Source organism: Papaver somniferum, chromosome 3 (genome assembly GCF_003573695.1).
Source record: "Papaver somniferum cultivar HN1 chromosome 3, ASM357369v1, whole genome shotgun sequence".
NCBI classification, from domain to species: domain Eukaryota; kingdom Viridiplantae; phylum Streptophyta; class Magnoliopsida; order Ranunculales; family Papaveraceae; genus Papaver; species Papaver somniferum.
The window spans coordinates 89,292,659-89,319,563 of NC_039360.1; the positions used below are offsets into that span (position 1 = coordinate 89,292,659).

Consider the following 26,905-nt stretch of genomic DNA (forward strand, 5'->3'; position numbering starts at 1 on the left):
TCCTCAGTTTTCTTAGTATCTGTACGCCTACAACTAACCTCGCCAATGCAAGTGAATCATTTAAAAGAATCCACTGACAACTGTTGCTTTACCCTTGTAAATACTTCTGCAATTCAACTCTTTTAGAACGTCTTACAAATAACAAGAAATCAAACTATTTATTAACCATTCAAATCCAATCACAAATACCAAAGATATCATATGATAAATTTAGAGTTAAAGATCTTTCTTTTAGGTATAAGATACCAATATATGGTTATCGAAATAATCAATCTCGATTCAACAAGTTAGATTTGCAAATCAAATAACTTATCGATCTCTACAAGATTTAAGTTTATCAAAGATAAACAACTTGTTTTTCCCAGATAATCGAGTCACGCAGATAATCACACCAAGATTAGAAACACAAAAGAACTCCAACTCTTCAAAGTCGTCAATCTTCTTAATCTTCAATAGTAACAACTTGCACTTGATTCCCAAAATAATTTGTCTCACATAATAGAGTCTCTTAACATTATCAATAGTTCTATCCCACAAATCCGGAATCAGTTAGATCTGCAATAGTCAATCTTCAAAGTCTTGAGCGTGAAATATCAGAAGAGAAGAATCATGGAATAAACACAAATTTATCTAAAAAATAACTATACGAGTTAGTTCAATGACAAGTAATGATCAATGAAAACTAAATAACAATCTAGTTTCGACCAAAGCTAAACATAGGGCTTTTTGATCCTAAAAGAAGACTTTAATGCATAAGCGCTTTCGTCAGAATCAACTCATCACTATGTGGAGTTAACGACAATGTCATACAAAGTGTAAGCCGGCATGAGTTTGTAAAATTACAAGCTCCATTATATATATAATCTTATGACCAAGACTTGTTTGGAAACCAAGAAGCCTTAATTTCGGAATTCTGAAAGATATTTAATTAATACCAACTTAGAATTCTAAGGTACTCTATATATGTTCGAGTTTATTAACTAAGTAATAACAATAAGTTGAGATCCATGATTCACATATATATTTTGATTAAATTGTTGATATCTAGTCTACTCAGTACTGGAAACAAAGAAAAAAAAACTCAATCTTCGGAATACCAAAATCTACCGGATAAAACTATTGAGTAAAAAAATCTATTGATTTCTGGGACATATTAAAATAAATCGACCAAATTAACAGTTAATTCCTATTCTAAACATATTAAAAAAAATAAACAATGAATTCCTACTCTAAACATATTAAATGAAAGAAAAAAAAACGTTAGAAAACCTGCCTCCCATCCGAAACTTATAACTCAAGTAAGTTGCCCGGAAGAAGCGGGATTTTTGATCTGGATAAAAAATCCGTCAAGATAACACTTCCGATTGATTGGAGACCTAACAATATGATCTATTAGTCTCGACTCTCACGAGATATCGATGTTCTAACAAGTCTCTTAATCTTCTTCTCTTTTTTGTCTCTTAATCTTCTTCTCTTTTAATTGATTCTTCTCTTTTTTGTCTCTTATGTCTACTAATAATCTAGATTGGTGTAACTTCATGAACGCTTGTTGAAGGTTTTGAAGTTTCATACCATCTTTCGTTTCTATATGTTCTTTCTTAGTGTTGTTTTTAATGTTCCTTTGTTCTAATATTATGTTGTTTTAATCTGTCTTGCAGATTTCCATAGTCGATTCTATGTTGTTCCCAGTGGTGGTAATTAGTAGCGATTATAACTTGTTCAGTTTACTGCTGTTTGTCACAGTAGTGTTTGCCTCTAAAATAACAGTGGTATTATTGTGATATCATCACTCTATCAATATTCCAAAAGGTTGTTTGGTATCGGGTATTCCAGTCCTCAGCTTTTCATCAATCAGGATCACATATTCAATCTCCACTCTTTACAATGTCCATAGAAAGATATATCGATCTCAACAATACTTCCAAAGCAATCAAATCGTTAGAATCGGTTTCGCCTGCATGTCGTGATTGTAGCACATTCAGAGGGAAAGTCTCTTCAATTTTCAAATTCAAAATTGAAGTCAAAACTGCAGCCCGTATATTATGCTCCCATTCCAACAAACATGGAAACAAAATTATTCTCATAATTATCCAAATTTCCATAATCCGATTAGGTATCCTGCTTTAAAACTAAACCCTAAAACCCAAAATCCTATTGTGCAAACTCATCTCTTCTACAACAATACCTGTAAAACTATGTCTTCCCGCAATAACAACCAGCTAGGTAACCTCAACAAAAATATGAAATCGCCTAATATTGGTTTTACTTCACTTAGACCAATAAGAAGAATTGTATCTACTGCTCAATACTCAGCCGATAATGCTGATGGATTTCTGTTCAGTTTGCTTGGCAAAATCATCCTTAACAAGCCTCTAGACCATGAAGAGGTTAAAAAAGAAATCAATGATCGATGGAGAAGTTATAGAAGGTATGAAATCATTATAAAAGGGACAAATCTTTTCCTTTTCATATTTCAGAGGGAAGAAGTATATAATGGAGTCCGCTCAAAAACTTGGGATATTATGGGTTATCTATCATCTCTAATTCAGTATGACCCAAATACCGCTATTAAGGATCACAAGTTTGAACATCAAACTTGGACTGTTAAACTGAGAAACCTGGGAAACATTATACTCAATGAAAGACGTATCACTGAAATATGCAATGATATAGGAAAAAAAGTGGAGCCTGAGGGGAGAAGAAGACAACCAAGAGGTAGTGTCACGAGCACTGTCTATGTTGAAGTGAAGCTTAAAGATCCACTAAGAAGAGGAGGATGGTATATAACTACTACTGGACAAAGGCAATGGGTTATTTATCACTTTGAAATGCAGCCATACAAGATCTGCAGAGATTGCTGGGTTGTTGATCATGTAGACTCAGTTTGCAAGAGACTTGCTCAAGAGCAGAAGGTGGAGGCTATGACTGAAAATGAATATGCGGTTTGGAGTCTGACTGAAGAGGGGAAACATTTTCTGGCTGCCTTACCCTTTAACAACAATCCTTCAAGTACCCATAACAACCCTATCTTCCAAAGCTCTTCCAATAGAGTTGAAGAATCAATCAATTATGGTGATTTACCAGCTGAACATAGGATGGAATACCAACTCAACCATGTTGATGATAACCGCTCAATGGCATTTGATAGCGCAACATCTTAACGTAATGGAACAATTGCACAGAATCACTATGGAAATGCTGCGACTTTTAATCAGGTTCTTAATCGAAACCCTAATTTCGTTTTCCTTTGTTATTTTCAAACAATTTACTTCAGAATCTTGCATCAAAATAGGTTAGTTTTCTCAATTAGATATCCCTTTTGCAATTTAGCTCAATGCTCTTGTTGTCCTGTTTTGCACTTTAATTGTTGTCTGAGTGTTTACTGTTTGATTAACTTAAACTCTGCTATTAGTACTACGTTTTTTTTTTCTCTTTTAGCTATCGTTTGAGTTGGTTTGTTTGTTCTAGAAATTCTAGGTTGCATAAAATCTCTGGTCTGTGCTTTTTTATCTTAAAAATGAGAATATTGTCGTGGAATTGTCAGGGCTTCTGCAACCCTGATACTAGGAATAGTCTATGGAATCAAATTAAAAGCCAAAACCCAGATGTTATTTTTCTAAGCGAAACTAAGAATGACTCCAAAAAAATGAGGAAATTCTTAAAGAGATTTAACTATCCTAACAATTGGATATCCCCTTCTGTGGGACTCTCTGGTGGAATTTCCCTCATGTGGAAGACTGGTTTCACTCTTGACATTGTGCATTCTACGGATAAAATGATCAATACAATTATTTATTCTGACCCTAGTAAGCCGGAATTCCTAGCTACATTTCTCTATGGTTCTACATATCATAATGAGAGAGTGGAGCAACGGGAATACATTAATAGTATTGGATCTCAAGTAAACTTGCCATGGGTTATCATTGGTGACTTAAACATCACAATGTTTGCTCATGAAAGATCTTCAAACACTAGACCAACCACCTCTGAGTTCCCTCTTATCCAACAAGTCATTGATAGGTCTTATCTCAATGACTTAGGCTATATAGGGTCTCAGTTTACTTGGTCTAATAGGCAATCTGGAATAGATAATGTTAGATCTAGACTTGATAGGGCCCTTGTTATTAGTCAGTGGCTGCATCATTATAATCACTCAAAATTATTTCACCTTGATGCTATAGGTTCTGATCATTTACCAATTCTCTTGGTCACCAATACTACTTCTCATCAAGGGAAAAGGCCCTTTAGATATTTCAAATGCTGGTTTAAGGATCCCACTTGTCAACAAGTCATTAGAGATGCTTATAAGTTAAATATAAGAGGGTCTCATGCTTACAGAATGACAAATGGTATTAGAAATGTCAAATTTGAGCTTAAAAAATGGAACTTATCTCATTATGGTAATGTTGATCACAAAGTCTCCATGTTAACTGATCAACTAAAAACACTGAATAGAAATCCTTACTCTATTCAGAATAATGAAGCCATAAAAGAGGTTAAACACAATCTTGAGTTAGCTCAAAAAGCTCAAGAATCCTTTTATGCTCAAAAGTCTAGAGTGGAGTTTATTAAGAGCTATGACAAAAATACCTCCTATTATCATACAAGTGTTAATAGAAGAAGGCATTTTAATCACATTAGCTCTTTAAAACTTCCAAATGGTCAATGGTCTAAGGATAGAAACACTCTTGAAGACCTTTTAGTCACTCACTTTAAGACCATATCCACTTCCACTAATCCTTTATTAGATGAGAAATTTCTGAATTGCATTGATGCTAGCATCACTAATGGAGACAATGACAAACTTTTGAGTCCCATTACTCTTGATGAGATTAGGAATACCATTAAGCAAATGGGTCCATGAACTGCTCCTGGTCCAGATGGATTCCCGTCAGGTTTTTACAAACAAAACCTTGAGTTGCTTGAAAATGATGTTAGGAACACTGTCAAACAATTTTTCAACACCAAACATCTGCTTAAAGAAATGAATCATACCTTCATTTTCTTAATTCCTAAGGTGAAGACCCTACAAGTCCCTCTGACTTTAGGCCAATTTCTCTCTGCAATTCAAATTATAAAATCATCTCCAAAATTTTAGTTAACAAAATGAAACCTCTTCTTAGTAAAATAATTTCACCATATCAATCTACCTATGTTCCTGGTAGAAACATACAGAACAATGTGGTAATTTCCCACGAACTGGTGCATTCTATGAAAAAGAAAAAGGATAATTGTGGAGCCATGGGCCTTAAACTTGACATGTCTAAGGCCTTTGATAGGGTTGAGTGGTCTTTTTTGATTGTTGTGTTAAAATGATTTGGTTTTTCTGAACATTGGTGTAGCCTAATCTTTCAGTGCATAAGCACCACCAATATATCTATCCTTCTAAATGGTTCTCCTTGCCCTTCTTTTAAAACTACCAGGGGGTTAAGACAAGGATATCCCCTCTCCCCACATTTTTTTATGCTGTGTATGGAGTCATTCTCTAGGTACCTTCACTATACTGAGCAGTCCCATCTCATCCATGCTAATAAAGTAACTAAAGAAGCTCCCAATATATCTCATTTACTTTTTGTTGACGATTGCCTTATTTTCACTAAGGCTTCTCATTATGAAACCAGCAATCTCATGTCTTTAATCAATGATTTCAGCAGCATATCATGCCAAATGATAAACTTTGAAAAATCTGGATGTTTTTGCAGTAAAAATGTTCATCCAGACAAATGTGTTTCCCTTATTAGATCCATGAATGTTAGAAAAATAGAGTTAAACGAAAAATACCCGGGCATTCCTATTTTTCTCAATAAAAATAAAACGGAGTCAATGTCCCATTTAAACACTCATCATGATTCTAGAGTGGCTAAATGGAAGGGTAAACAGTTGGCTCAATCTGGTAGGTCGATCCTAGTCCAACATACTCTGAAATCTTCCTCCAACTATCACATGAATTCCTTCCTCCTGCCTGATACCATTATTAACAAGATGGAAAATTCACAAAGGGATTTTTGGTGGGGGAAATATAGTCACATGGGTTACTACTTTAGAAAATGGGAAAAGGTTTGTACTCATAAAATGAATGGTGGTCTAGGTTTTAGAAACTTAAAGAAGATGAATTTAGCTCTTCTAACTAAAACTGCTTGGTTACTTATTCAGTCTCCTAATGAACTTTGGGTTCAGATTCTGAGGTGCAAATATTTTAGAAATTGTCACCCCTCTACATTACGTTAAGCCATGGAATATGTCTTGGGTTTGGGCTAGTATATGTCATGGTCTAGATATTTTGAAACATCATGCTATTTGGGATATTAGAGATGGAAATTCTGCTCACGCTTTTACTGATAACTGGATTATTAACCCGTCTTACCCTCGTTGTGTTAATTATCCGAATCCTAATTATAAAGTCTCAGATTTTATCATTGCTGAAACAAAAAGCTGGAATGTTCCCTTAGTCCAGGATTTCTTTACCAATGACAATAGTCAAAAAATCTGTAGCATGAGAGTACCCTTATCTGGCAGTGATTGTCTTGTTTGTCCCTACAATAAGAATGGTGTCTTAACTGTGAAATCAATTTATAAACTGCTAGCAAGTGAACTTCCTCATAACTCTATTCCCATCCCTGATTTTTATATGTACAGGGCTCTGTGGAGATCTCCCCTACTCCCTAGAACTCATCTTTTTCTTTGGAAATGCGTAGAAAACATTCTACCCACAGGTAACATGCTTGTTAGGTATAATAATCAACATGATGATAGATGTAAAATGTGCAACTTGGGTGTTTCTGAATCTCCAGAACATATGCTTTTACATTGTTCTTTTGCCAAAGATGTCTGGCAGCATATACCTGTCGTGAACTCTCTTGTTTTACAGGATTCAGGCACACAAATCAGTATTAAGGATTGGGTCACTAAATGGCTTATTTCAAGTCATCTCCAAGATCATCTAGTAAGAACCATGAATACTGCCTGGTGCATCTGGAAAGCCAGATGTTCTAAGGTTTTTGAGGATAAAACTTCAAACCCTCGTATGGTAGCTAGAACTGCCATGAGTATTGCTGCTGAAACTGTCAATACTCTAACCACTGTTCCTCCCTGTACTATTCTTCGCAATGCTGCTGTAGTTGAACCAAATGATTTGATATTGCATCCTAATTGCATTACTATATTTTGTGATGGTTCATTTGATAAGGACACTAACAAGGCTGGCATTGGCATTGTGGCAATGCATTCTACAGATGGATTCAGGGGCTGCAAACTAATCTCATGGAGATGCATCAGTCCAGAAGAAACGGAATGCTACGCTTTGTTGGAGGATGCACATTGGATCAGGGACCAAGGCTTCCAGAATATCTGCTTAGTTAGTGATGCCAAAAATGTTATGGCTTATTTAAATAATTACAGAGACCAAATTAGTTGGTCCTCTTGCTCAGTTTTAGATGATTGTTTGTTCCTTCTGCAAGACACTCAAATTATCTGTTTTAAATATGTCAAGAGAAACTTGAATATCCTTGCAGACATAGCTGCAAGACATAGTCGAGTTGATAATGTCTCAGGAGAGTGGCATGAAAATAACTGTCCACACTTCCTGCAAAATGTTGTAAACTCCATTTAAGGCAATATAACTCTTTTTCCTAGCAAAAAATAAAAAAGTTAGTTGCCCGAGGTCTAATCACGAGTGAGTAAAATCTAGTACAATAGGTACATTATATAATAGTCGCTTAATTCCGTATAACAAGAACGTAAAAGAATATTAGCCTCGGGACATTTTGCAAAATGCTAGGAGCGTGAGCTTGAATTAGCTGGACAAAACGTACAATAATTCATGATGATTAATGGTTGTTAATTATGATTAGCTGGATTCAACATCCGGTTAATCAGCGACAACATATGACTATCTGTTCAGCGTGTATGTCAACCAATAACCCTACACATGACTCTTTTACTTTTTCTTTGTTCCTTGGAAGTTGACTTGATTTGAGGCTTTCTCACTTGCCATTTATGCTCAAGCAGTCGAGCTACGAGTTTAAGCTTGAGTTATCCACTTTGTGGTTGAGAAAACGACCAAGTCATAGAAGTGTAACCTTCTAAAAATGCATGTTAGGACGATCTCATTGACAAGTAATGGCCTTAACATTGATGATAGTAATAGACAATATAATTATGGTACCTTATTTATCTGGGAGAATATACGATATGCAATGAAGTCTCCCAGATTTCCTGTAATACTATTTATATGAGTTTATGGAATAAGAATAATCAACGGATTCATTGACATCCGACATGGTATCACGAGGCCAAAACCGGTCCTCCTTCTTCTTCCTCTAAAAACACCAAAAACACCAATAATCATCAATGGAAAATAATCGATCCATACCGAGTAATAAAAACACCATACATCCGGCTTTCGCCGTTTCCAACATCAAAGTTTTGATCCCTGTTACACTAGATATCAAACAAGACGAATACTCTTCATGGGTTCTCCTATTTCAACTTCATCTTCAAGCGCACAACCTCCTTTTTCTTATTGATAGTTCTTCTCCCACACCAGATCTTGACGCTGCCACCATTCTACAACTTGACGCCCTATGTCGTCAATGGATGTTCTCCACCATGACCAAAGATCTGATGCTGACTGTTCTCAAAACTGGAAAAACTGCGAAGGATTTATGGAATCATCTCAAACGTCTCTTCCAAGACAACAAAGGAAACCGCGCTGCCAGCCTTGAAAGTAAGTTTGTAAATCTAAAATTTATTGACTGTAACAACGTTGATGATTATTGTGATAAGCTACAGGCACTCTCCAATCGATTGAGTGACCTCGAGTTTCCAATGGATGAAAAACGACTAGTTATCCAGCTTGTCAATGGACTTCCGGAGGAATATAATACTGTTTCCTCCTTCATTCAACAATCGATGCCATCGTTTGACACTGCTCGATCTCAACTACGCACTGAAGAGATTCGCCGTGAACATCAATCCACATCAAATAATCATGCTGCCCTTGCTGCCGGAACACCGCACACCTCCCATCACCTTCCTGTTGCTGCACAACGTCATCAACAAAGTCCGTTCTTCTCTACAGAACAATCACCTCACTCCCTGGATCGCACAGCGTCGTTGCTTCCCAACCCAAAAGGACCACTGCTTTCTCACCAGCAGCCCACTACTGGATCGAACAGAAGCCCACTACTGCCCAACCCAGCAAGCCCATTTCCTCCTTACCCACACTGGGCTTCTCCCTGGAACGCTGCTGCACCTGGCCCATATCCGGATACTCCCTACTTGGCTTCTCCCTGGAATGCTGCTCCACCTGCCAACCGCGGACGAGGCCGCCAGAACCGTGGTAGAGGACGGGGTCGTGGCCGCCATCCAACAGCCGACCGATCACCGCAAGCCTACATTGTTCCGACCACAGACTATCTACAACCGTCAGATATCGCCGAAGCCTACAGCTCTATGAGCATTCGGACACCCGATGATGATTTCTATATGGACACCGGAGCAACCTCACACATCACCTCGGATCCAGGTACATTACAAAAAGTTTTTAATTCTAGTAATGTTCGTTCTATCTTGGTGGGAAATGGCAATAGCATTCCGGTAACTGCTAGTGGCTCTAAGTACATAAATCTTCCAACTCACACCCTTCACCTCAACGACACCCTTGTCGTTCCTTCCATCATCAAAAACTTAATCTTTGTTCGAAAATTTACCACTGATAATCATGTGTCTGTTGAATTTGATCCTTATGGTTTTTCTATGAAGGACTTGAGTTCGAGGAAGACTATTCTCCGATGTGATAGTTCTGGGGAGCTCTATCCCATCACTACCTCCGCCGTGCAATCCTCTTTTTCGCCACCACCTCACCAATATTCTCTTGCCGTATGCTCACCTACCGTTTGGCATAGTCGCCTCGGCCACCCTGGCAAAGCTGTCCTCGATGCTTTACGCACAAAATCTTTTATTCAATGTAATAAGGATAATTCTCCCAATCTTTGTCATTCTTGTCAAATTAGCAAACATGTTCGTCTTCCCTTTTATGACTCTCAGTCTACTAGTATTGCTCCTTTTGATATAATTCATAGTGATTTATGGACGTCTCCGTTGAATATAGATACGGGATTTCGTTATTATCTTCTATTTTTGGATGATTTCACCAATTATTTATGGGTTTTTCCACTAAAATTAAAATCCCAAGTCTTCACAAAATTTTTGGAATTCCAATCTTTTGTTCAAACTCAATTCGAACGCCAAATTAAATTATTCCAATGCGACATGGGTCGCGAATTTGACACTTCCACTTTTCACAACTTTGCTAGTAAAAACGGCCTGGTTTTTCGCTTCTCGTGTCCTCACACATCATCTCAAAATGGTAAGGCTGAACACATGATTCGCCGGATCAATGATATCACTCGTACTCTAATGTCTCATGCCTCCGTTCCTCCCAAATATTGGGTTTATTCTCTTCTTATGGCTGTCTACCTCCACAACATTCTTCCTACTAGACTTCTCAATTTCAAATCCCCAATGTCCATCTTATATAGACGCCAACCCACATATACTCATCTTCGCATTTTTGGTTGTCTTTGCTACCCTAATCTCTCCTCCACCACACCACACAAACTTGCTCCTCGCTCCACTAGGTGTGTTTTTCTTGGTTTTCCACCCAATCATCGTGGTTATCGTTGTCTTGACATTTCCACAAACAAAATCATTATTTCGAGACATGTCATGTTTGATGAGAACGTATTCCCCTTTTCTATTTCCTCTTGTCCAGGCTCTTCCCATACTCACGACCCACAAACCCATCCTCTCTATTCAATTCTAGATTCCTCCACCTATCCATCACCTGTGCCTTCAAATTCTGTTGAGCATGTACCCACGCTCACTTCCGCTCCACCTCCTGAACAAGGCCCATCTCCTTCACCCTTGTACACTCCTCCACACCGCAGGCTAGCTTATCCCTCTCAGCCCATTTCTACTCAACCCACTTCCACTCAGCCCACTTCTACTCAGCCCATTTCCACTCAACCCACTTCTCCTCTGCCCATTTCTATTCATCCCATCTCTTCTCATCCCATTTCCAATTCACAGCCCATCTCCCTCGACACTCCAACAACCTCCCAAACTCAGCCCATCTCTGTGCCTGTCTCTTCCAGCCCACTTCATCCAGCCACACCTTCCTGCCCACAGCTTCGAGCGGCATCTCGCCCAACCACCAGGGCCTCCCGGGGCATCTTCCGTCTCATCCAAAAACTCAATCTTCATGTCCAATCCACAATTCCCATTTCCCCTCTTCCCCGTTCTCATCTTTATGCACTTAGGGACCCCAACTGGAATGCTTCCATGCAGAACGAATATAATGCTATGATTATGACCAACACTTGGGAGCTGGTTCCTCGCCCTAGTAACGCTCATATCATTCGGTCAATGTGGCTTTTCCGTCACAAGTTTCACGCTGACGGAACTTTGCAACGTTACAAGGCTCGACTAGTGGCCAATGGCAAATCTCAACAGGTTGGAGTTGATTGCTTTGAGACGTTTAGTCCAGTTGTTAAACCAGCGACTATACGCACTGTACTCAGTATCGCAACATCTCGTTCTTGGGGCATTCGTCAACTAGACGTCAAAAATGCCTTTCTTCACGGTGAACTGGCTGAAACAGTATATATGCATCAACCACCAGGTTTTGTTGATTCCGCTCATCCTGATTATGTTTGTCGCCTCCGTAGGTCTCTTTATGGCCTTAAACAGGCCCCTCGAGCATGGTTTCAGCGGTTTGCACAATTTATTACTGGTTGCGGTTTTCGTGGAAGTGTTTGTGATCCGTCACTTTTTTTCTATCACTCTGGTTCGGACACTGCATACTTATTACTATATGTGGATGATATTGTCTTAACCGCTTCTAATGATGCACTTTTAGAGTGTTTCATTGGGTTGATGAAATGTGAATTTGCTATGACTGATCTTGGCGCGTTACATCAATTTCTGGGTATTACTGTGACTCGCTCAGATTCAGGATTATTTCTATCACAGTCCTCATATGCACAAGATATTATTTCTCGTGCATCGATGGCGAACTGCAACCCAGTCAGTACTCCTGTTGATACACAACCGAAGCTCAGTACTACATCTGGCCCTCCACTCGAGGATCCGACTTTATACAGAAGTCTGGCCGGGGCTCTTCAATACCTGACGTTCACCCGCCCTGATATTTCATATGTCGTGCAGAAGGTTTGTTTATTTATGCATGATTCCAGGGAGATACACATGCAAGCTATTAAGCGCATTCTCAGGTATCTTCAAGGCACTCTTGATCACGGCTTATTTCTCTCCGCTTCCCCTATCACGGGATTGACTGCATACTCTGATGCTGACTGGGCGGGTTGCCCGGACTCTCGTCGGTCGACATCTGGCTACTACATCTTTCTTGGAGACAACCTGATTTCTTGGTCATCCAAACGACAAGCTACTGTATCTCGTTCCAGTGCGGAAGCCGAATACCGAGGAGTTGCCAATGCCGTTGCTGAGACTACTTGGTTACACAACTTACTTCTCGAGCTTCACATCCCTCTACGTCGTGCCACAGTTGTCTACTGCGATAACACTAGTGCAATTTACATGTCAGGGGATCCTGTCCAGCACCAACGCACTAAACATGTGGAGATTGATATTCATTTTGTACGAGAGCGTGTACGTATCGGTGAGATTCATGTTTTGCACGTTCCTTCTGACAGTCAATATGCAGACATCTTCACCAAGGGCCTTCCACGGGTATTGTTTGTTTGTTTTCGTTCTAGTCTTAACGTGTGCTCCTCTCCCGTTACGACTAAGGGGGTGTAATAGACAATATAATTCTGTTACCTTATTTATCTGGGAGAATATACGATATGCAATGAAGTCTCCCAGATTTCCTGTAATACTATTTATATGAGTTTATGGAATAAGAATAATCAACGGATTCATTGACATCCGACAGATAGGATTGGGTGAATGGCGCATCAAATTTTTCTACTTGAAAGTCTTCTCCGGTCGCGGTCAAGTGAAATAAACTTATAGACCACCAAATCGCGTTAGGTAGGGTGATTCCAAGAAAATGATAGGAACACCGTGTTAATCTAATTCTTTTCTCCGCCCTTAATCCTATTTCCCTTTCACTAATTTTTTTAAATATCCCTCTTTTGGATTTATCATTAACTTAATAGCAATGATTTGGTCATGTTAATCACTTGCTCGAAACTTACGGTCTTACCCTCTTTTCATCATCTTTCTCGGAAGTTAACACTGTTCAAAAGTTCGCATCTCATTTTCCAAGCTCTTTCCCTATATAATATGCACACCCCCATCCTCTTATAAGTACACACTTCTTTCAACCTAAGAAAATCATCCAGCCATATTCAATAATCCTCGGCAAGACAACTACGAAATTCAGAGATTGATGAATCAGTTAAGAGATAATACAGTTGTTTGTCGACGACCATCAAACAGAATGAAAGGGTTCAGATTGAACTCTAGAAGAATCACAGTTTATAGATTCCGCGTAAAGTTCTTGAACTTTATGAGGCTGTTGAGTAGATGGAATTTGATCAAATCTTCTTGTGGACAAGCTTTAGACTCTCTAAAGAAAGGTATTGTTATCGGTAGAAGTAGTAGCAGAAGAAGCACCAGCAGCAGCGGCAGTAGTTATGTCAGTAGCCGAAGAAGTTCAGCCTCAATTCAAAGCAGACACAGCGATAGTAGCCGGCGAGATTTAGCACCGATAAAGAATACTTACTGTCGTTCTAACTCGTTCTACTCAGAAGCAATATCGGATTGCTTAGAGTTCATCAAGAAATCAGCAGCTCTTTCTGTTGATCATGAAATTTCAGTGAGCCGATGATAAAGTAAAAAAAAAGATATGCAGATTCACCAAGATAGTCCCTCCGTCACTCCATGGACATCCGATAAAATTGGAATGATTTACAGAAGATTAACATGGCCCCTGCACAAGGATGACAGTACTCACAAATACAGAAAAGGATTCAGCAAGATGAATATTTTTCTTTGAAGTCTATGCTGCTGTGATGTTATTATGGTTGCGGGTTGTGAGTCAAGTTGCTCCACCTATACCTGATATAGCGTAGCATCGACTAAATTAACAATAAGCAAGTCTATTGGATTCAGGGGAACGACGCGTATATTTTTTTTTACCTTGCATATAATTTTGGTTTGTCTTGCTATTTTTACTTTTCAACCTTATGTAAGCTTTGGAGATCAATAGCTAGTGTCATAGTGTGTACTTAATGATGTACAGAAATGAATTGATGTTTAGAAACTATTTCTCATATCATTTTCAACGTCAAGTCCCACCATAATTTTACTCATATAGTACAAGTTTTATTTGGTTTGAATGATGGATGCAAACTTGGATTAAGTAAATAAGAAACATGATAAACGTTAAGTCCCACCCCGTGAGACATGCGGTTTTGGAGTTTATAGTGGAGTGTTAGGTTTTTATGAGGCCTAAACCTCTAATTAATCGAATTTATAATTCAAGTGACACAGACTCTTAATAGTGGAAACGAGAAAAAGGAGTTGGAAAAGAAGTTTGAGAGCAAAGGAGGACTAAATGATTTGGTCATGTTGATTCAAACTTTTCATGAAGTTAAGCTTTCTTTTTGACAAAACCAGTAAACTTTATGACTTTATAACGTAATGGAATAAGCAAATTGCGACATATAATTGCCATTTTCACATTATAGTAACCCCAATTGATATACACAAACTTGGTTAAAAAGACCAAAATCAATAATTTCTGGGTGAAAAAGACACGTAAAATTTGGTACTGTTTAAATGGACAAGAATGTAAAAACAGCAAGGATATGAACAGTTTCATCCTACCCATTTTGAAATATTTTTTTCTTATTTTTTAATTTACATTAGGATGCATCTAGTTTCATCCTTGCTCTTTTTTAAGTTTAAGTCAGGATGAGTCCAGTTTCATTCTTGCTATTTTTTTTGGTGTCCATTTCACCCAAACTAATTTTTACTCGTCCATTAGAACCTTATTTTAAAAATATTTGGACAAATGACTCATTTTCGGATTAATATACAGTTTATTAGTTAAAAGTTTTTTTTTTCTTTTAGAATAATTCAAGAAATCTTAAGCTACTATGTCCCGTATCTCTTTGAATCCAATGAACTAGACAAGTCTTTGCCAATGCAGTACAGATACATTGTTTATACTTGCGATATTGATTCCATTTAATGCCGCAGATAATGGACATAAACCATAGTTTAACATAGCGTAATCCCTAGCTTGTCTCTCATTAGGAATACATTTCTTGTGCAACATCTGTAAATCGAATTTATGGACATGGATAAGCCGAGGGTCGACTCAAAGGGAGCTCACTAAGGACGGTCAAGCCTAACAAGATCTAAACGCCGCGCACATGATGATTTTGTCACCCCTTGAATTTGAGGCACATAGAGGTGGTTGTTGAGAGCCTTAAGACCTAATTGGGTGCCTGATGATTTTGAATCCAAAGCGAATAATTTTGAGACAGAAACCTAACAAACAAGAAATAAACTAAAAAAAACTAAACCCGTGGGGATTAGGTGGGTGAGGCTGTCTTACACATCCGTATCACCAAGGACAGGAACATTAAACAGATTTATTGTCTAGACCAGACAAAAACAGAATCAAGCTGTTCCTCATCATCAATTATACTTCACTTAATTAATCATAGTTTTAATCTAATAAACAAGTCTCTTTTAAGGGTTGCTTTATATGTGCGATTCAGTTTTAAGTACAACTTTGCCTCAATAATGTACCCTGTACTTTGTTTAAGTGCTGGAAAAATGGTGATTTGTAGGCTTAATTACCAACCTAGCGAATCCTAATCTTTTTCATCTTGTCTATTGCTTCGATCTCAATCTCACCATTTTGCTCACCCATCTTAACTCTTGATAACAATTCTGTAAAGTTTCATACTCCCTCTGATTCTGGAAAACAGATACTATCATTTTTTTCACTTGCTGCTAAACTCTTTTATTTTCCTAGGCCTACGCATTAGAAAATCTTGTGCTGTATTAGTTTGTCAACTCCCTATCCCTGTTTATTACTGCTGCATTGTGGAAGATCACTTGCTGGAGTGGTTGGAGATGTTGGCCTATGTCACTAGTGGGTAGAACGTAGAATTCATGATAAAGTTGGTGACACTGATACGGATACCTGTGTCGGGGTTCATCCAGCCAAAAGTTTGCTAAAGATCGTGCTGCGCACCACACGCATCCTAGAACTTGTTTAGATCAGATCAGAATCAAGTAATCAACCATTTCTTTTGCGTCAAAGTAAAAGAAAGGAACATTTTTAATGCCAAGTCCAGAGTTGCAAATCTCTTGCATGCAGCAAAATCCATTCTTAAACTCGCAACATCATCATCTAGCTGACAAGAAAAGAATATGATGCATATATAAATAATTTGGTACGAAAATATTATTATTTTAGTACTGCCAAATTCTTTTCTTGATTTTCTGATATCTCTGTTCCTTTGCAGTGGTTATACACCGTGTGCAAATTTTCATTTATTTTAAAAAAGTGGCTTTTCAGGTGTTTATTGGTTAATTAGAAAACATATTTTTTTTCTTTTAAAATCTTTTTGGAACCTTGCTTATCGACAGAATCACCATAAGAGAGATAGGCTGTTTAGGGCTTTAAGCACATGTCGACTCTAACCGTTCTATTTACTTCAAACATTTGTTATTAATCGTAGCGATTAGGGGTTTATAAATATTAATTTACATTTTATTAAAAAAAAATTTGGTAAAGCATAAATATATATATATATATATAACCCTTAACAGGAACCATGTTACCGTTAACCCTTTGGTTTAAAGGAACGTTGGCGCCAAAAACAGTAAAGGGAGGGAAAGAAGAGCGCCAAAAAATGAACAAAACTCTAACAAGAAGTCGATATTCAAAGATCATAACATCTCTAAAGAAAGCAAGATCACGATCATTCGTAAAAATGTTTTCCTCATTGTCTTCACTACCTCAATCTCAATTACCAATTCCGCCAAAAAATTCCCCATCCATGAACAATAACAACAACAATATCCAAATCTTAAAAACCCAAGTTTGTATCATTGGAAGTGGTCCTGCTGCTCATACTGCTGCAATTTACACATCAAGAGCTGATTTAAAACCCATTCTTTTCGAAGGGTTTATGGCTAATGATATTGCACCTGGTGGACAACTTACTACTACATCAGAAGTTGAAAACTTTCCAGGCTTTCCTGAAGGAATACAAGGATTAGATCTTACTGATCGCTTTCGCCAACAATCTATTCGTTTCGGAACCGAAATCTTTACGGAGACTGTTACGAATGTTGATTTCTCTACTACCCCTTTTAGGATTTATTCAGATTCTAAATTGGTTGAGGCGGACACGGTGATTGTAGCTACTGGTGCAATTGCAAAGAAGTTGAAGTTTCCTGGATCGGAAGTGTTTTGGAATCGGGGGATTTCAGCTTGTGCTGTTTGTGATGGGGCGGCACCGATTTTTAGGGATAAGCCGCTGGCTGTTGTTGGAGGTGGAGATTCGGCAATGGAAGAAGCGAATTTCTTAACTAAATTTGGATCTAAGGTTTATATAATTCATAGGAGGGATACGTTTAGAGCATCAAAGATTATGCAGAAGAAGGCTGCAAGTAATCCTAAGATTGAGGTTATTTTGAATTCGGTTGTGGAAGAAGCTTATGGAGATGGGGTTAGAGGGGTTTTGGGATGGTTGAAGGTTAAGAATTTAGTGAGTGGGGATAAAATGGATGTGAAGGTTTCGGGTTTGTTTTTCGCTATTGGACATGAACCTGCAACTAAGTTCTTAGATGGTCAATTGGAGCTTGATCCTGATGGGTATATTGTGACGAAACCTGGGACAACGGAGACGAGCATCCAAGGGATATTTGCAGCTGGAGATGTGCAGGATAAGAAATATAGGCAAGCCATTACTGCAGCTGGTACAGGTCAGTGTTTCTTTCCTGGAACATTGTAATTTTGTGCTTATGCTGTAAGAATTTCTGTTAACTAACACTAAGAACAAGATGTATTACTAATATTTTCATCATTATCTCACTCGCTCATTTCACTTCATTTAAGACTAGTTCTGCAAGGATATCAACTGCTATATGTAAAGTGTTTCATGGTGCCTAAAAATGAATTGCCAATGTACTATATGCTTTAGCTTGAAGTCTTGCAGAGTTCATTTGTATTCTGGAAGGGAGATGATAAAGCAACCACTTTTTCGTCGGGTTCGCCGGTGGCGCTTGTCTGACAGCTTAATCACCCTTTTGTCAGTTGTCACATTGGTCATACAATGCCCTGTTATTCTTGCTGTGGAACCAAACTTTGAAAACCACATCACCTTGGATATTCTAGTCTGAGAGTTTCACGATATCAGGTTTGGTGACATGTGCTTTGTTGGACTTACGATAACTATGCTTCTACAGGATGTATGGCAGCTTTGGAATTGGAACATTACCTACAGGAGAATGGATATCAGGATGGGAAGACAGATTGACCATCTCTGGGGATACTCAGTCCTTAGCTTCACTGGGAACTCATCAGTACACTGTTGATTAAGTAAGTTTCTACAGATTTATTTGGTTTTCGTGAATAGCATTTACTTGTACTGGTTAAGAACTTGGTATTTGGTTTCACCACCAAGGCACCAAAAATGCACATATAATACTACATGTACGTGGATCAAAAGGGCACTTCCTAGGAAGTCATCCATATTTCATTTACTGTACTACCTTGACAAGCAAATAAAACATGTATATAATATACGAGGTATTGAGGATGCTAGCTTCTTGGTGCACAGAGTCATGCTGTATCCTTAATCCATATGTTTCTTCTCACATGTAATGATTTTTACAACATTTAGAGTGGCTGGTTCTTTTGGCAGGAACAATTATAGGCTGAGCAAAACAGCCACCATAAAAATAGTTCTAAGCTCTTATCATACATATCCGGGCACGTGCGTCGTTCTGTCTACAGTACATAGCACTGCTAGATTTATTTATGCTTTCATTTGGCTTATTAGTGGCATCTTGAAACTGACCGACATGCACATAGCCATGCTTATCTGATGAGTTCCAAATTCCCGGTTGACAAGTCAGTCGACTTTAATCATAATCAATCCGCATTGTTGGATCTCGCACGGCATTAATAGCTAAAGTTAGATAGAGAAACATCAAATCTTTAGTGGAAGTGTCAAAACGATAGAAAAGGAAGAAAATTTTACTTAAAGAAGATGTGTTGAAGCGACTGCCGAATTGGCTCAACTAAGTAATGGATCTAATTGTCACTTGAGTGCTGTCTTTTAACCCTGCTATGCCGGTGAATATAGGTGTTCATTTCAGATCGTGAAGTAGAAGCCTACAAGTAGCATATGGAATTATCAGTGTGTTGCTTTTATTCTCTTCCCATGTTTTATTGTGTTTATACTATTTTAGACAACAAGTTGATTATCAAATCAATAAACAGTAAGAATTCTATTTGTCTGTAGTTCTTTCAGTGGAATTTTATCGAACGATTCTCTGTTTTTCTTCTTTTAAGGTCTAAATTAATTGAATAGAGATTATATAAAAAGTTTAAATGTTGCCAAAAAACATATAGAACTGTGCATTGCAACAGGAACCCATACCCGTCGTTATTTTGTCTACATTAACCATCTTAAAGCTAAGAACACCAGTGATTCTCTACAGATAAGTTAAGCAACGTCATAAGATCTTTTGCAAATGTAGTTTGCGAATATTCTTTGGACTGTTGCACAAAGGCACGCTATTATGCAGTCATGTGCAATGGAATATCACTTGCACTTCGCAGGTAAAACAGTACTTGGTAATCTTAAGGACCAAAGATGCATAACAAAAGCTGTATTTTGGTACTTGAGAGCATATGGCAGTCACACTTGAATAAAAAGCTTTAGGATTTCTGCTAAAAAATATTTGGCGATAGCTCTAGGCAAACAAACAAGTGGATGAAATCTCATGTATTGATCTCATTCATGGCCTAAAACTGTACAGATACCATATTATCAACTTATTGCAGTAATATAGTTGTGTCCAGAAACAACTAGTAGTATATTATAGCCATAATTGGGAAAGATAAAGAATGAATTGAAGAAGACAACAAAACCCCAAAGTTCCATATGAAAAATCCTAGCTTATCGAGTTTTTTATCTAGTTTCAAGATTGTTCCAAAATTCCAATGTATTCTTCCTGTTTATTGTTCTTTTCAACTCTTTGGGAAGTGGGTTATCTTTTCTCCTGGCAGAAACCAGAAGCTCTTTGGAACACTAATTTCCTCCTTACGCAGATAACAGGTAGTAGAAACTAACAAACAAATGGCAAGAATTTGCAGTTTTGGTTTCCTGGATCACCATTTGTAACAGCAAATTTTTTTTACCAATACATTTTGTTAGAGCAACTGACAATTAGAGATGGACTGTAACGTTTGGTCAGCATTAAAATGCAAAGACGAGATGCAGAAGTAGCAAATAAAGTCAGTTGAAGGTGGAAGCAGAAATAAAGACCCATTTTTACCATTAAATCCTATAATGCAAAACAGAGATTCTGAATCAAAAGCCTAATTTGAACATTATAGGTTCTTTCTGATTTAACATTCAAACTTTTCCGAGTACTAGTTAAGAAGTTTAAGCATAGAGACATTAGAAGACAACTAATACTGTACTTGACAATTTCATCTGTAAGAAAAAGAAGAAGAAAATTCTTCTCCATTGTTCTTTAAAGATGTACCCAAAATATATTCTACTGAAAATCTAACCCAAGAAAATTGGAGCATCCCCACTGCTCATATTACAAGTATACAAAATGAACCCCAAAAGTATGATGAAAAATGAAGCTTAATAACTAAAGGCATAAAACAGTATCTACTGTTTAAACTTCATCTCATCTTTAACTAGATATGTATTCTTTCATCAAAAGTTAGGTCTAACAGCATTACCATTTCCATTGCCATGACCATTACCAGCAGCACCGCTCCCAGTAGTACCCCATCCAAAAAGATCACTTGTTGGAAACTGATAATTCCCTCCCAAATTTTGAAATGAGACTCCACCACCGCCGCCGCAACCACTTCCAGTAATATCAGATGACTGTGATGCGGTTGGTTGAACAGATTTCTCAGGTGATTCCTTCTTTACCTTTTCTTCATCCTCTTCCTCTTCCAACGGCAATCTCTCATACATTGCATTAGCAAACGACGCCGCCATCAAAACAACCGTTCCTGAAGCTACCAACGGTGACATAACACTACCCCCCACCACCTGCCCTTGCCCACCTGCCAGAAATATTGTCAATCCACCGGAACCAGGTGGTGCAGGAGGAGGAAGCACCGTACCAGTTAAAGACAGTATCTCAAACCTTCCATTCAACGTAACAACACTTCCCGGTGAAGACGTGGTTGCTGGTTGCCTCAGGGTTACATTAACAACTGTTCCACTACCACTGAGAACACAAACTCCACGACCTCTTCGCCTAGCATAACTCGACATACTCTCGATGATATCAGCTCCAGCAGTGATTTCTAAAATATGTGATCGAAGAGAATTGGGACTATCACGGGTAATAATTATGGGTGGTTTGGGTTTGTTTTTTGAGCCTGGTGGTCTTCCTCTTGGACGACGGCTACTGGATCCTCCACCTCCTGAACTTGTTACAATATCTAAGTCATTATTTTCTTCATCACCATCATCAGTAGGCGAGCTCATTTTGAAAAGGGTTTGGCTCGGTGGTTGTTGTGGAGTTGATCTTTGCGGTAGTTTCACTGGTGTAATAAGCTGTCGGTTTACATACTGAGAACCTTGGCTTGGTTTTGATGAACCCTCCATTGTTAACATCTAGCTGATCCTTTTCTTTTTTCTTTCTAAAAACCCACTCTTTCTGCTTAGAAATCTAACAAACAGATAAACTTCATTCCTAAAGACTGCAAGTCAAACAATCTTCAATATGATGAACAGTAAAGCTAAACGGATTTATATTGGAACTTCACTTTCAAGGAAGCAGCAGTAACTTTTGAAGTCTTTTTATGACCCATCTAAGCTGGTTTCCATGGGAATAGTAGCTTAAAGGTGAACATAGAGAGAGGAGGTGATGAAGGGTTGGGGGATAGATGAGATGAGGGAGACTGAAAAAGCAGAAGCAATTTAATAAAGGAGAGAAGAAGAAATAAATCCTCGGTTCAGGTGAAAGGAAAAAGTACAATTAAATAACAACAAACTAAGCTACTATACGACAAATTTTAATATCTAGGAGTCTAGACTCTAGAGACCGTGTGAGGGTTTGTAAGAGTGTTAACTGTGTATGGTTAGCTTGGTCAATCAAGGAAGATAATTACGGTGTAATTGTCGTTCTCAGGGACAGTCTATAGTACAGTCTAGACTGCAGAAGATCTGTAGCTACTAGCTAGTCACAAACCAAAAATCCAGTTTGCTAAAAGAAAATCCACTTGCAAAAATCTGTACGACTTCATTGAGACATATGTGTGTTATATCGAAGATATTCACCGGAACAAGACCCAATGTCTGAAAACATAGACCTTATAATCTGTAACGTCCATGGAACCAAACTATAGTTATTATCAGCGGTCTAAAATCAAAGTCCAGCTAGTGGTCAAAGCCTGTCAGCTAGTCACTGGTTGTGTGCTCTTTTTTTTATTTTTTTGTTTGGGATACACAGTTTCGAAGGAGAGTAAAATGTGATACGAGGGAGCGGAAATCTGAACTTATTCAACATATTATCCTGACGCAGACCAAACTAACCCTATGAAATAAACCTAATACCAGACGCCACTTACACTCATTTTGTTCCCAATTAGGGCTGCACATAACCGACTCGACCCGCCGACTCGATCCATACCCGTCAAAAATACCCGTACCCGAACCGACCCACCTAGGTATGGGTCGACTATGGGTGAGGCACGTGAAAACCCACCGTATGTTGGGTTGGTTGCGGGTAGGAACTTCCTTCACCCGAACCGATCCACCAACCCGCCCAATATTCCCTAGCATGCTAGTCCTTAGATTTTCTATCCTAGAATGAATCTCAGCCATTTGATTGAAAAAATAAAATACCTAACCCTAACTAAGCATCGCACTCGCAGCCCACACCTATCACTTCGGCCTCTTCTTCTCTCCTTCTCAGAAACAGAGTCACGGAGACTCTTCTTCCCTAAATTGATTAATGGCTGCTTCATCAGCTGATCAGCATGCCTCGTCGGAAATGGTTTATCCACCAGTAAATTAGGTGTTAACAAAGAAGTTTATGGAAAATATTTGTCTCCTTCATTTTTAAGTAACTTTAATTTTCTACACTTGAATTCTGTAATTCTTCATGAATCATGATACAAGTAATTTGCAAGTTATGACGGGTAACCCATCACCCGACCCGACCCAACCCGCCTTATTGTGGGTCGGGTGAAAAGCGACCCATTTTTATGGTGGGTCGGTTGCGGGTGAAAAGTTCAATTACCCACCAGCAATGGGTCGGGTGGTGGGTGAGGCCAAACCCGACCCAACCCGACCCATGTACAGCCCTTTTCCCAATCAACTCTACCATGGACATCAATGGACAATGAACACCGAAAGAAGTAGCAGAAGCCAAAATGAAAAAACAGACATATAATTGATATATCAAAAATTCTAAATAGGGTTTATACTATAGTTTTATTTTATATCCAAATAATTAATTTAAAATAGAGAACAATACTCAGTTTTGATTCTAATCTTAAAGATTTTCATTATTTACGATGATGAATCAGAGTAGATTTAGAATATATCATCATTGTAATATGAAATCAGTAACAGCTAAATTAGGGCTTCGACTCTTTGTAATCCATCCATTTATAATCAATTTACATTGTTGCTTTCGATTCTACTCTTAACTCTGTTTTGGATTGTTCCGATTTTGGATCTATCGTTGGATTTCCTAATGATTTGTGAAATGGATTAATATGTTAATGTGACATGGTTTTTAGTGTTGTTGCCTATAAGTGTTTGAAAAATCGACTAATTAGATCGTTTGTACTTAATACTGTGTTGTAATGGAATTGGGTAGAAATGAAGTGAAAGATTACGGTTCTGATCAAGATTTTATCAGTCGCACACATTTGCGGCGAGGAACGATGAAGAGTTCGGCACTTTATTTGCGCGCGGTGGAGTTGTTTTTATGAGAAGGGCGAGTTTTGAGGGGTTAGTGGGTGTAAGTATGGGTAACTTAGTCCGAGTCATACTGAAATATTAAATAGGTTAGAGTTAGCGAGTCAACCACGATTTCTACTCTTCGCGGATCATTTTTTGCTCTTCCTTTAACAGAATCTTTTAAGAGAGTTCACCGAGACACCAACCCCGTAATCCATAAGTTTTATGCTTTTATTTGTTGAACCACCTAGCAAGCACTATTGCAGACAGATATTGCCAGAAACGTAGTAATTTCTTAAAAAACTAGGATGCAAATACATTATGAACAAAAAAGATACTTATACATAGATAAGCACATGCACTAATGTATTTCTTAAAAAACTAGAATGCAAATACGTTATGAACAAAAAAAACAAACTTGAACATAGATAAGCAAATGCACTAAATGTATAACATATATACTAAAATTTGGTGTAACAAATGTACGTAACATCACTAATGTGTCTGACGTGCAGATGCACACGTCCAAGCGTCTGACTCGGACAAGTCCTCATCCACACCCAACCCCACCCAAATAGTCGTGTCTTGTTATATGAACTACTCGTTAGAATGTAAGTAGCCGTTCCGCCAAAATAACCTGGCAATTTTAAGGGCGACCAGAAAAGAATATGGGGCAACTAATTTTATGTCCATCAAGTGAAGGTGGCTATACAGTGTCTTAGAAATAAAAATTGTTTGTAATATTCTTCAACTTTATACCAAATTTAAATCTATGTCCTTTATTTTCATAATCGTAATATTCCTCTTCTCATTCTCTATTATATATATATCAATTGAAAAAAAAAATCATCGTTTTAGTTTCGTTTGAAACCAAAGATCGTCGATCAAACAAATTTTAGGATTAATTCTTTAAAATTAAAACCCACAGATCATTAATCTTAAAGTTGAAACTTAGAACATCAAAAAAAAAATCGAGTTAAATAAACAAAATGGATAAATGATAGTAGTTGTGATCCAAATTTAGGATTTGATTGCTTGAAATCAACAAATTGATCGGAAATCTTTCAGGTATTTACAGTTGCAGAAACATAATCAGTAGGTATAAAGTTGATTTTATCCACCGATTATGGTTGATGTTCATCAACCATAATCAGTAGGTAAAATAGATTGTTATCTACTGATTGTGAAGTTAAAGAAAATTCGAAATTTTATTATTTTTTGAAAATATTATATTTGGGGATACTATCATAATCGGTAGATAATGAACATCACAAAACCACCGATTGTGAAATGTTATTGATGAAGAAGAGCCAAATACCAAATTCAACTCATTCAAATAAAGGAGTTCTTATGATCATCTAGTAGATAATTCAAATAGGAAGTGAACGCAAAAAGAATAAGGTCATTCCGAGTTCGGACGAAGAAGTTGTGGACAAAACAGTCGAAATAAAGAGCGAAACACACAACAGAAATTCGGTAGATAATGTGGAACCCGAGCCTACCGATTATATGCCGTTTCAGACACAAAAAAAGTCTGTTGTAGAGGTATTACAATCGGTATATATGATGGGTATCGATCCTGCCGATTATGGGCAATTTTAGGTACAAAAAACTTAAGTTTTTGGGACATTTCAACCGGGAGAAAGATGAGGAACATCACGAAGCTACCGATTGTGAAAACAGAGAAATTTGAAATTTTATTAGTTTTGAAAAAATTGAAGTTGGGGCTACTATCACAATCGGTAGATAATGAACGTCACGAAACTACTGATTGTACAATGGTAGATAACGAACATCACAAAACTACCAACTGTGAAAATAGAGAAATTCGAATTTTGTTAGTTTTGAAAAAGTTGAATTTGGGTCTACTATCATAATCCGTAGATTATGAACATCAAGAAACTACCAGTTATATAATCGGTAGGTAACCAACATCACGAAACTACCGATTGTGAAAATAAAGAAATTCGAAATTTAGTTAGTTTTGGAAAAAAAAAATGAATTTGGGGATACTACCATAATTTGTAGATAATGTGCATCAGGAAAATACCGACTGTACGATCGTCAGATAAAGTACATCACGAAACTACCGACTGTGAAAATAGAGAAATTCGAATTTTATTAGTTTTGAAAAAATTGAATCCGGGGCTTGTAGATGGGAAAAAACGATTTGCTGGTTTTTTAGGAAAGTGAAGAGACGACCGTGCGGACGAGACTCCTCAATCGACCAAACTGATTAACCTCAAACAGATGCACTGCACGGGAGTGCTTTGAGTTCAAGAGATCAATCTATAGGACTCTGGCCTAAACCAAGTCAATGGTCGTTCCAGAGTCAATTCGGTCACAAAGAGGGAGATGGGTTGATCTGTAGGAGGAAAGCTGAGAATTGTGTGGGATCAATGATGATCAAGGATTGTGGATGTGTTGTGGGTTTCTGCAAATTGATGAACTGCTGAGTGTTGAGTTCTGTGAATAAGTTTCGACCGAGAGAATTGTTTTTTTTAGTCATCGATTTTGGACTTATTTATATTTTTAGAATAGTGAACACATTGATTCCAGTAAGTGTGACAGTTTCTTGATTGAAAGAGTGGGAGATCGTGGTAAAATCAGTTCCATGTCGTGCAGAGACTTGGTTGATCGTCCACCCACTACTTTGCTAACTCCCTCAACTGTTTGCACGACTTACTCACATTTCTCATCGTGGA

General features: G+C 37.8%; 4 protein-coding genes and 1 pseudogene across 5 annotated transcripts; 4 read left to right on the top strand and 1 right to left on the bottom strand.

Moving 5' to 3' along the window:
• Nucleotides 1-3,646: 3,646 nt before the first annotated feature.
• LOC113359715 lies at nucleotides 3,647-4,864 on the top strand. Its single transcript, XM_026603305.1, has one exon. It carries the CDS (start codon nucleotides 3,647-3,649, stop codon nucleotides 4,862-4,864), a length of 1,218 nt encoding a protein of 405 aa, XP_026459090.1.
• A 1,374-nt stretch (nucleotides 4,865-6,238) lies between these two features.
• LOC113359716 lies at nucleotides 6,239-7,609 on the top strand. Its single transcript, XM_026603306.1, has one exon. The coding sequence runs from the start codon at nucleotides 6,239-6,241 to the stop codon at nucleotides 7,607-7,609; it is 1,371 nt and encodes a 456-aa protein (XP_026459091.1).
• Nucleotides 7,610-13,913: 6,304 nt separating this feature from the next.
• On the top strand, nucleotides 13,914-14,038 carry LOC113362331 (annotated as a pseudogene).
• Nucleotides 14,039-16,509: 2,471 nt separating this feature from the next.
• LOC113356768 (thioredoxin reductase NTRB-like) lies at nucleotides 16,510-19,557 on the top strand. Of its 2 annotated transcripts, XR_003363171.1 has the most exons (3): nucleotides 16,510-18,003; nucleotides 18,487-18,619; nucleotides 18,945-19,557. XR_003363171.1 is itself a non-coding variant. In XM_026599984.1 (2 exons), the coding sequence occupies exons 1-2, from the start codon at nucleotides 16,848-16,850 to the stop codon at nucleotides 18,555-18,557; spliced, it is 1,227 nt and encodes a 408-aa protein (XP_026455769.1). In that variant the 5' UTR covers nucleotides 16,510-16,847; the 3' UTR covers nucleotides 18,558-18,899. The 2 variants fall into 2 exon arrangements, 1 of the variants encoding a protein (XP_026455769.1); XM_026599984.1 differs by lacking the exon at nucleotides 18,945-19,557 and having other exon boundaries at nucleotides 18,487-18,899.
• A 1,193-nt stretch (nucleotides 19,558-20,750) lies between these two features.
• On the bottom strand, nucleotides 20,751-22,178 carry LOC113356769 (AT-hook motif nuclear-localized protein 25-like). Its single transcript, XM_026599985.1, has one exon. The coding sequence runs from the start codon at nucleotides 21,900-21,902 to the stop codon at nucleotides 20,982-20,984; it is 921 nt and encodes a 306-aa protein (XP_026455770.1). The 5' UTR covers nucleotides 21,903-22,178; the 3' UTR covers nucleotides 20,751-20,981.
• Between the last annotated feature and the right edge of the window lie 4,727 nt (nucleotides 22,179-26,905).